Source organism: Uranotaenia lowii, chromosome 1 (assembly GCF_029784155.1).
Source record: "Uranotaenia lowii strain MFRU-FL chromosome 1, ASM2978415v1, whole genome shotgun sequence".
Classification (NCBI taxonomy): Eukaryota; Metazoa; Arthropoda; class Insecta; order Diptera; family Culicidae; genus Uranotaenia; species Uranotaenia lowii.
In genome coordinates, this window is record NC_073691.1 from 12,383,330 (window position 1) to 12,393,644 (window position 10,315).

Below are 10,315 nucleotides of genomic sequence, written 5' to 3' on the forward strand. Positions count from 1 at the left end.
TAATTTGGAATAAAAGAATCTTAGTGCTTATAATTTAATTTACTAGCCCTTTATGACCATAATGACTAAAATTTTCATTTTGAGATTCTTATATTTTGTTAACTATATACATAGTTCCAATACGACCAACCCAAAAATCTGACTTTTTATTGTGCTGCCATCTGTTAGCAGCAATCAGTTTGTTTGAAAATGCGACAGATGGCATTGCTTTTTCCCTCTATCGGTAGAATAATTCAGAAGGCCCTTAAATTAATCCATTCCGCGCCGCGCCGTAAATAATGATTTGTGTACAAGTGTCTGTTTCAAAATGAATTATGCATACATAACCTAACTCTTTGGCATTTGTCATGTGAAATTGAAACGAAATAAACAACTTTAAAAACCCCGATTTTCACTAAAATTGCTCAAATTTGAGAAAATAAATTCATTCGACTAGCATGAAAAAAGAATGCTGGATCGATGTTCTGTATTCGTAAAAAGCAATTCGATCTCACTGTGCCATGTTTGCTGTTATAGCGCTCGATTCTTATCAGAATCGAACGGCAGTTTTTTTTTCAGCTCGCGGGAGCAAAACAAAAATTTCGGCAAATTCGCAACGGATTTCATAAACAAAGCAAAATTGCAACCATGAGTTTAATTATTCGCAAAATTCATCGAATTCGTACTCAAATTCCAGCCATTTCTTATATTTTCGGTGAGTATACGTGGAAAAGAATAATTTAAGAATTTTTCGGATACAGATTTCCGTTGAATGACGCCTGTTTTCGTCGAGAAAACCTTTGGTGGCACTGGTTCCTTGGTTTTCAAATTTTCATTCCAAAATTATTCAAGAGTTGCATTTTACACAGATTCCACCAAAATTCGTTCTTGCTCGTCTAAAGTCAACACTGCGACCAGCCCCCCGAAAGATGTCCAAATAAATTTGATCAGGCGGCAAAAGCTCGAAAATGCAACCGAAACATCACCGACCCCGTCCAGGCCGTTGGGAAATGCGTTGATTTCCTACGGTCAACCTCTGCCTGAGACTCACCCACATCTGTTGCAACCCGGGCAACTGCTACCGGAAGTGAGTGTCCAAGAGTTTCAAGCGCGTCGAAAAGCTTTGCTTCGCTTGGCAAGAAATGCCATTACTGGCGACGGAAAGGACAGAAATTTTAAGGAACACATGGTGAGTGAAACTTACTTAAGTATATAACAATTTTTCTCTTTATTTTTATTGATTTTTTTTTAGATCATTATTCCTTCGTCCGGGAAAAAATATATGAGTGATAAGATTCCTTACGTGTTTCGGCAGAATTCAGATTTTCTATATCTGAGCGGTTGTTTAGAACCGGACACGGTTCTAACGTTGGAAATCGACAGCGATGGCAATGAACAGTGTACCCTGTTTATGAGACCTAAAGATAAGCATGCGGAGCTGTGGGATGGCCCCAGGACGGGAATTGAGTTGGCTCCGGATGTTTTCGGTGTCGATCAAGCCGCTAACGTAGCGGATTTGAAAAATTACCTTACCCGGTACAGCTTCGCTCATCCATCGGCCGTTGTTTGGTTTGACGAAATGGGGTGCTATCTTGGGGATATCAGAAAGACTGTTGATGATACTTTAACTCGATCTGGAGCATTACGTTCACCTGTGTCTCTGGTTCATCAGTTGCGAGTGATAAAAAGCCCAGCAGAAATTGAACTAATGCGTAAAACTTGTCAGATTGCCTCGGCAGCGATTAATCGGACTATTCAAGAAAGTAAACCGGGACAGACTGAGCATCAATTGTTTGCCAAAGTTGATTTCTTCAGTCGGATGGGAGGAGCAAACCATTTGGCTTATCCACCGGTTGTGGCCGGGGGAAGTAATGCCACGGTTATTCACTACATCAACAACAACCAAGTGGTTCGTGACGGGGATATGGTTCTGATGGACGCTGGTTGCGAATATGGAGGATATTCCAGCGACATTACAAGAACATGGCCAATTAACGGAACCTATACGGAGCCGCAGCGAGTTCTTTACGAGGTTTTGGCTCAGGTTCAGCAGGATCTGATGGAAGTTTTACTCAAGACTGGAGCGGAAACGTTGGATCAGTTGTTTGATGTGATGTGTCTAAAGATAGGAAAATATTTGCAAGAAGTAGGTCTTATACCGAAAGGATTGCAACCTATGGATTTGGCACGGGCAGGTTACAGGTTTTGTCCACATCACGTATCACATTATCTGGGTATGGACGTCCATGACACTTCGCTGATATCACGTTCGATTTCCATGATACCTGGGATGGTTTTCACCGTTGAACCGGGTAAGATTAATTTTTGAAAACAAGCATAACTTTTTATAACAAAATTTTTCAACCATAGGAATCTACATTAGCCAAAATAGGCAAGACGTCCCGGTTGAGTTCCGAGGCCTTGGTTTACGAATCGAGGACGATGTTCTCATCAAACCGGACCGAACCATAGAAATACTCACCAAAGCTTGCGTCAAGGATCTGCGTCAAGTTGAATCGCTCATCGGTAGTGAAGCGGCTCTCTTCGATGGTCTGGATAGGTAAAATTAGACATCATTCGAGACAGGTATGTATAGCAAAGGTTTTATTTTCGGCATGAGCTTCGAAATCAGTCTTTTTCCTCCAGCTGAGATTAAGCAACAAGTCTGGTTTACACGAAGGAGATGTACATATACGAGTTTATTTGTTAATCGCAAAATATGAATTACAAAATTTTATAACGTGGCTAAATAGTTTAACGATTTCCTTAAAATTACTGACTTAGAGGTTAAGAGTGAGAAAAGTTGCAACTCCAAGCGAATGGGTCACTTAAGTTCCTTGGGGCAGCTGGCTCCCAGATAGTGCTGCAAATCGTTCAACGACGATCGCACCAACTTGGCCGTAATGGTCGGTTTGCCCAGGCGTTTATGCGCCTCGAATCGATGACAGCCCCCGAAACTATAATAATAATCACCTCCTTCGGTTCCCTTGATCCAGAGCACATCGATCGGCGGAACCGGCTCGCCCTCCGCTGGGTTCTGTGGGTAAATAAGGGTTTGTAATAATAATAAATGAGGGACAGCTCAAACTTATTTTACTTGAATGGTTTTGATTAGGGATTCCACTTTGTCGTCATCCAGTATCGGGGGGATCGGTCTATTGATGACAGCCATGGGAACTTCGTGGATTTCATCTATACCCGCCGAATGGATACTGTGGGCCATTTTGCCGGTTGGGAATTCTTCTGATGAATAACAAGTCGAGGTCGTTGATGCTAACCTGCTAGCTGTAGGGAAAAAAAACAAAACGTTAGTTACTTCTGAGATATGAGTCTCTTATCGGTTCTTTCGGTGGGTTGTTTGTTGCTTATTGATAAAAGAACGCGATGGAATGGTTGAAAACTTGCTTTAGATGTGTGTCAAATCTGCGTACAATTATAACGCTTTTTTTGTTAATAAAAAAAGGATACATTTGAATTTCTGAATTTTTATTCTCGAAAACGAACGAAAAAAACAAGTCAGGTAAAACTCAATATGCAGACAAATAGCCTACGTACGAGGTAAACGAAAGAACCGTTAATGCAACTCGTATCGTTAACGCAGAACAAACCAAAACCAGACTAACTGGATTTCGATTTCGCGTGGTTGCATCGCTCGTTCAGTTCCGCAAAAAGGCACAACGAAAACTGAGCTGTTCAGTAGTCCATAAATTTATAGCCCATTTTTATTATCATAGCCCCTTTTCCCATTTTGGCGGCAGTTGCAAACGCAATTTAATACCGAACGTTATACTAAAAAGTCATTGATCAAAAACTCAAGTTCAATTCAAATTTGCAGAATTCAATCCATAGTCAAAGCTGCTTCTTAAAACAAATGTTGATTAATCTTGTAACGAAAAAAATACACAAACATAAAAGTGCAATCAAGCGATGAAGCCAGTACCTTGAATTGGGCATTATAATAGAGGCTTTGTCGATTTTTGTTTGCTATCAACCTATAACGTGAGGCAAGAGGCGTGTGCATACATTTTGCTATTCAAATGAGTTGTTTGATTTTTGCACATGATGTTTTTATCTGTTCAACCGAACAACACATTGTCTAACGATTTTTTTAAATCTTGTTTTTCGATAAGCTTTCAAAAAGTCGTAAAAATGGAAGGAATTAATTCTAAAAGAAAAAAAGCTTGAAGCGATTGAAGATAAACCCGAAACCTTCACATGCCACATCAAGAGTAGATTGAAAAAAAAGATCGTTCTCTAGTATCTGTTGTTAATCAAAGATCTTTAAAAGCACCACGCACCGTAGCCCATGCCCAACACCGTGATACTTTTTAATACCCCATACGCTTTACGATTTCGAATCAGTGCTACTCGGTTGAAAGCAATGAAATTAATAAAATCGTGAAGTGTACAACTGGAGGCTCGCCTCCATGTTCAGTACGAGTTATTTGTGTAACCTGTTTTTTTTTTGCTGAAGTTTCTGAACTGAACCATCAAACTAAAACACTTTATCAGTTGTTGGTTTTAATTCAAAACTTTGTGATTCTCCTCAAATATATTTAAGTTTTTATTCAGAAGTCGAAAGTTGAATAAACCTACATAAGAATACTTCTTATTCTAAGAACTAGTTTCGTAATGGTGTTAATCCATCTTGAATCGTCTTCGTCAAATTTAGAATATAACTAATCTAAATAACTAGACATTTCGTCAAAGATGACTAGGCTAAAAATAACCCAAGACGCTTCCATTAACAATATTGCAATCATCACACCACTTACCTGAGGTGAAACCGCGCAAACAAGTGCTTACCGTCTGGAGCAGGGCGAGACTGCGAAGCAACATTCGCGACGGACCGATGGCACGAAACTGATTCTTGAGTTGAGTATATTTTTGTATTTCAAACCGATAATTACGCGTCGTCTCCAGAGAAGGTCTCCCCGCGGACCAGGTGTTTTTTTTTCTTCTTTTTGCAGTCACCCCCTGTTTAGTATGTATGCAATGGTCGGTCAAATACCTACTTAGTATGCGTGCATGAAGTTCCTAGTAGGTCGTTTAACATGAACAATTTATGTTCTACGCCTAGCGCGTTATCAGAACACCTCAGTCCGATAAACTTGCGTTCCGGTAACCCGTCGTTCAAATATTTTGGTAAATAAACACGTGAATTCCCGTGGGGCTTAGTTCAGTGTTTAGGGCAATTTCAACTCGTTGGTGATAAGGTTCACACCTTAATTCTATGAATACTTTTGGAAGGAATGTAGACCAGTTCAATATATTTTGTTTGACTCTATATACCTTCAAGTAAGTAAGCACGCGATACCTTTCTGACGCGAGTTCGAAGCGACAATTGATAAATAAATGAACTCTGAGTGATGTGTGAATCACAAGTGGGTTGGCTATCGGCTGTCTTGTGGAGAGTGCACTTTGAGTAAATAACCTTTGAATGAACAAAAAAAATTACCTCCCTATTTAATTTCGTTTTGAACATTCTTCAATTTTAAATTGCGACTTTAAAAAATCTTTTTTTAGGTACCCTTTATCCGTGTCAAATATTATAATTACATACTTCAGTTCGATAACATCTTTGTTTTATTCGACCCGGTCACTTGCTGCACCATGTTGAGACAGCTTTGGTCGTCCTCAAAAACTGTGGTTGGCTGTGAACTGTCTTCTCCTATTTCAGCTATCAGTTTACGCACCCAAATTAATTCTTGGCAACTTTCAGCGTATGCTGAGAGGCACACGGGTTTGTTTCCGGGATCCCCAGGTAATAACGCCTCCACCGAAAAGTATTGCATGGCCAAAGTTGGATTTTCGGTCCCGGGTATCTCTTGCCCAGTCAGCAGTCTGCATCCACGTACATCGTCAAATTACCTTCTGTAGAACTGATTGAAGACACCGCAGTACTCGCTTCGCTGTTTTCTTCCTAAGTAAGGTACACCGGGGCAAGTGCAAACGGTTTTCACCATAGTTCAACTTTCACATGTCCTAGAAAAATATGTAAATCTTCAAAAATTATCAATTATCGTTCGTTGCATCATTAAAATGGTTCTCAACAAATTCCCGTAGAAAGTGAAAATTTAAAAAATGTTGGTAAAAAGTAACGGCACTTTTGTGAAAAAATTTCTAAGTTTGCACTTGCCCCGTTTATGGGGCAACTGTTGTTTGAAGCAAAAGACCTTCATTTGCCAAGGCATTACGGAATTTTGAATATCCGCTTCAGATACAACACTTTGGATACCCTTTCTGACCACTCTAATATAATGCTGAACCATTTTTTAGATTTTTTTTAATGTCTGATGTTACATGGCTTAAAGGAGCGTTTGCACTTACCCCGGTAGTATCGTTTGCACTTGCCCCGCAGTGTGGGTTGACAGGAGTGAATATTATTTTCACAATTTTTAGGGTCTACTGAAAATTTATTATAAATTTTCTGCTTTCACCTGAATATCAGTCCCAAACACTCAGCCAAAAAAAGCAAAACAAAAACACACTTTTCATGTCTAGTACGTACTTGAATTCGTGTGTAATCAAACAGTGCCGTGTTTTTAGTGAATAATTGAAAGAAAGTTTAGTTTATCTATGTCAAATTGTTGGTTTGGACAACAACAACAACTTCTAGAGGAAGAAATATTTTTTAATTTTTTTGTAACAGAGGAAAGTTGATCGTTTGCACTTGCCCCGAGTTTGCACTTGCCCCGGTGTACCTTATATGAATGCCGTTCGCTTGCTTGATTGATGCCCCCCATCCTGAAGCAAATTCTTCTTGATGCTATCACCTGTAATGGCTGTTCGAGTTTTCCACACTTTTATTTGACCAATTTTATGAACGTAAGTGTCAATCGAGTCGCACGTGGCCAGTAAAGTAGTGATCTGCTTCTGAATGAGCGTAACACGTCTCGGTTCAACACGTTGTCTTCAAACTCTGCCCCACACTTCTCGCCGTCCTCGCATACTGCACGTGGACTTAGTTGATAGGATCCAACAACAGTCCCGTCTTCCAGCCGAATCGGCTTGACGACTTCTCAAAGCTCTTCTAGCTCGAGGAAAGTTTCCACAGTAAACTTCAACGTCCAACGGTCCAATTTTCATAGCCCACTAGTCGCTCAATGGGTGGTAGATCAGCTGATGACTTTAACTTTTTTAAAGTTAACTTTTTTAAAGTTGGGCCCAAAACCTGTAAGGGTCGTAGGAAGAACACGACTTGTCCGCTTGGAAGTTACAGTTAAAAGTAGAGAGATAAATTTCAACTTATTATACAGATTGCTATGATTGCTTATTAGGTAATTCGTCTGCTGCGCCTAACACAAAACTGTGTAAGTAACGTAAGTACATTGCGCCAAAGATGACATGATTGCCCATCTGACTTCTGGCAGAAATACTCGAGCCCTCGAGCTAAATGTTACATTATTAACTACATTCGAACATTCAAGCAAAGGAATTTTTGCGATTTTAATCCTATTGCATAATTTATCCCAGAAACAAGAAAATAAAAAAAAACCGACGGAGAGTAGCATCGAACTTTCTTTACTAGTCTTGCCAGTTTCACCACTTTGCCATGTGTTCTACTTGGTCAGTTGGAGAGCGAGGGTTATTTGTGCTCGAAATGTGTGTAAAACCACGCTCTCAAACCACTGGGCTCGCTATACATGGGAATTCTCTATCTCAGTTTCTCATGTACAGTTAGCTAGTGTAGAGCAAAGGCGGGACAATTCATGGGAGCTTTTCATCAACATGCCCTCTAGCATAAAATTTCAACACCTACCAAACTTTTCCCTATTGGCGCACGAATGCCTGTCTATCCACCTTTCTTTCAAATTTCTATAAATAATAAAATTCTCTCTAGTTTTCATTCCGCCGAACATACCATTAAAATTATAATCATATTTGTCATATATTTCGTATAGTGTTTCTGCCTACCAAAAACACACTGCGCTCGATCGATTCATTCGTTTTTTCACTCTTTTTTCCTGGCGCTTGGTCTGCAGTTTTATCATCCTTCATTGTCTTATAATGGGAATAGGAGGAGCGAGAATTTTTTTTTGCTTCGCAGCTTTTTTACTACTAGACTGCCTCAAATTTGTATGGGAAATCCAAAACCTGTAAATGTTATGCGCTGCAGGCTGAAATTGATCATAGGCCTAGTGCAAGAGCTCATGCCAATAGATCTATAGATATTTATTTGATAACATTTCAGAGAAAACCTTAACGAACTTGCGTTCCTCTAAAAGGTTCCTATTTAAGTTAACAAAGATTGGATTTCAGTATAATTTAACTTATGTTACGGGCCAGATCGGATCACGAGAAAAGGCCGCTCAACGAGCCTGAAGTTTGTATGGGATTTTGAGACATTTTGTTCGGGAGAAACATGAAAAACTATTTTTTCATGAATAACTTTGGTCCCCTTCGGCCGAGTCGGGACGTTCGAACATTTTGACGCAGCATTAACCGTGATGAATACCACCCTTAAAATATAAGCCCATTTTTAAAGCCTTATAACTTTTTTATTTTAACTCGAATCGATTTGCAGTCTTCGGATAAAATATTTGTCATAACTTGGGCTTTAAAAAAAACCCGTTTTCAAAAGAAATTGGTCGAAGGAAACCAAAGTTATGCTTGAGCTTAGCTTGAGCTTAGATAAACCGTACATTTCAGTAGTTGCATCTCCGTGATTGACAAGAACCATCAAAATTGTACATAGATCCAAATAAATGGGGCTTGGGATTAGCTTACCATTTTCTGTGTACACGTTTCGAAGGTTCCTTATCTTATATGGTCAATAACGGCGCCGGCCACGTCCTTACGGTTCATCGGGGAAAGGGAAGGATTGTTAGTTCGACTTCCGTTGCTACTAGAGACCGAATACACCTCTAAATCTCCACGGTCGTCACAGGAAGGGTGGTTTGTCAGTCGGGAAGGTAAATTAGATCTGGATTCCCTTTGGGAAGGGATGTGATCAAAGCAAAGTTAAATATTTAATGTTCGTCGCGTCGCACACTATCGAGTTCATCGCGTTTTTATTTAGAGCAAATACGTCCTAACGTGGCATTGTCATACACATACAATGTACTTAGCACCGGTGCAACTCACCGAATTTTACCGCGCGTTTATGACGAGGAGAGCAAAACGTCCTAACGTGGCATTGCCATACACTTACAATGCACAATTTTATCGCGCGCTTAATATGAGCAGAGCAAAACGTCCTAACGTGGCATTGTCATACACGTATAATGTATTTTTCGCCGGTGCAACTCACCGAAGTTTTTCACGCGTTTAAAACGAGAAGAGCAAGAACGACCTAACGAGCAAAAACGTTCTAACGCATTATGCAAACGGGGAGAGAAAGAGGAAAAGAAAGGAAAGAAAAAACGCATCCGATCGCGCCTCGCTTGCCTGATGTACACTTTTCGCAAGCAACTGAACGGAGGAGGAAATCACCATTGTTGCTCTCTTGCTCCAGCAGCATTAATACACTTTGTTTATTAACACCGACGACCGAACGAACCTAATCACGTCAATTTTCACCACGCTACACACACACACACGCGCGCGCAGAATTATGTTAACTTGATTCAGGATAAAGGATTTTCGAATTTTGTTTGCGTTTTATGACAAATGTGTTTCAATCTCTTTATCTTGAAAAACAAATAGTTTTATCATTTCTATCACATATCTAACAGACATTTTAAAAAATCATTCCCTAGATAGCGCTAACACAAAAAAAAATTACTCACCAGATGTCGGTAGCACAAGGTACGCGAACCCTTTTTAAACTCTACTAGTGACATCTGTATGTCACTAGCGGAATTTTTTAGAACCACCAAGCACTGACGCGTCATCACACAACCATTGCAAAATCGAAAAATAAGAATTCTTAAATTACCTGTTATCTGCGACAATTTTACCTATACCTCCATAACCGTCAGTAGCACAAACACTTCAGCAACGCTCCAAATGAAATTATTTATCAGCAGCACATATTTAACACCTGAAAATCGGCTTAATAAAAACTGATACTTAAAAAACACTTTCAGCTTGAGCCAGGGGTGCCAGTCCATTGGTCGAAGGAAACCAAAGTTATCCACGAAAAACTGGTTTTACGTGTTTCTCCCGAACAAAATGTCTGAAAATCCCATACAAACTTCAGGCTCGTTGAGCGACTCCTTCCCGTGATCCAACCAATCTGGCCCAAATTTGGCATGAGATCTTTCACTAGGCTTAGGATCAATTTTAGCTTGCAGCACATAACTTTTTCAAAGGTCGGGTCATTTGGGGCACTCTAATACACACGCACAGCACTCGGTCAATTCATTCGAATTTGTTCTTGCTTACCGCCGGG

General features: G+C 39.9%; 2 protein-coding genes across 4 annotated transcripts; one reads left to right on the top strand and one right to left on the bottom strand.

Annotated features, from left to right (window-relative positions):
* The first annotated feature begins 353 nt into the window (after positions 1-353).
* On the top strand, positions 354-3,075 carry LOC129740735 (xaa-Pro aminopeptidase 3-like). 2 transcript variants are annotated; one of them, XM_055732529.1, is made up of 5 exons: positions 354-694; positions 849-1,168; positions 1,232-2,291; positions 2,350-2,565; positions 2,626-3,075. In XM_055732529.1, exons 1-4 carry the CDS (start codon positions 628-630, stop codon positions 2,541-2,543), a joined length of 1,641 nt encoding a protein of 546 aa, XP_055588504.1. In that variant the 5' UTR covers positions 354-627; the 3' UTR covers positions 2,544-2,565; positions 2,626-3,075. The 2 variants fall into 2 exon arrangements, with proteins under 2 accessions (XP_055588504.1, XP_055588503.1); XM_055732528.1 differs by having other exon boundaries at positions 2,350-3,075.
* LOC129740776 (putative sulfiredoxin) lies at positions 2,649-5,302 on the bottom strand. 2 transcript variants are annotated; one of them, XM_055732532.1, is made up of 3 exons: positions 4,786-5,302; positions 3,077-3,264; positions 2,649-3,016 (listed from the first exon to the last, which is right to left on the bottom strand). In XM_055732532.1, the coding sequence occupies exons 2-3, from the start codon at positions 3,200-3,202 to the stop codon at positions 2,804-2,806; spliced, it is 339 nt and encodes a 112-aa protein (XP_055588507.1). In that variant the 5' UTR covers positions 3,203-3,264; positions 4,786-5,302; the 3' UTR covers positions 2,649-2,803. The 2 variants fall into 2 exon arrangements, with proteins under 2 accessions (XP_055588507.1, XP_055588506.1); XM_055732531.1 differs by having other exon boundaries at positions 4,755-5,298.
* Positions 5,303-10,315: the final 5,013 nt, after the last annotated feature.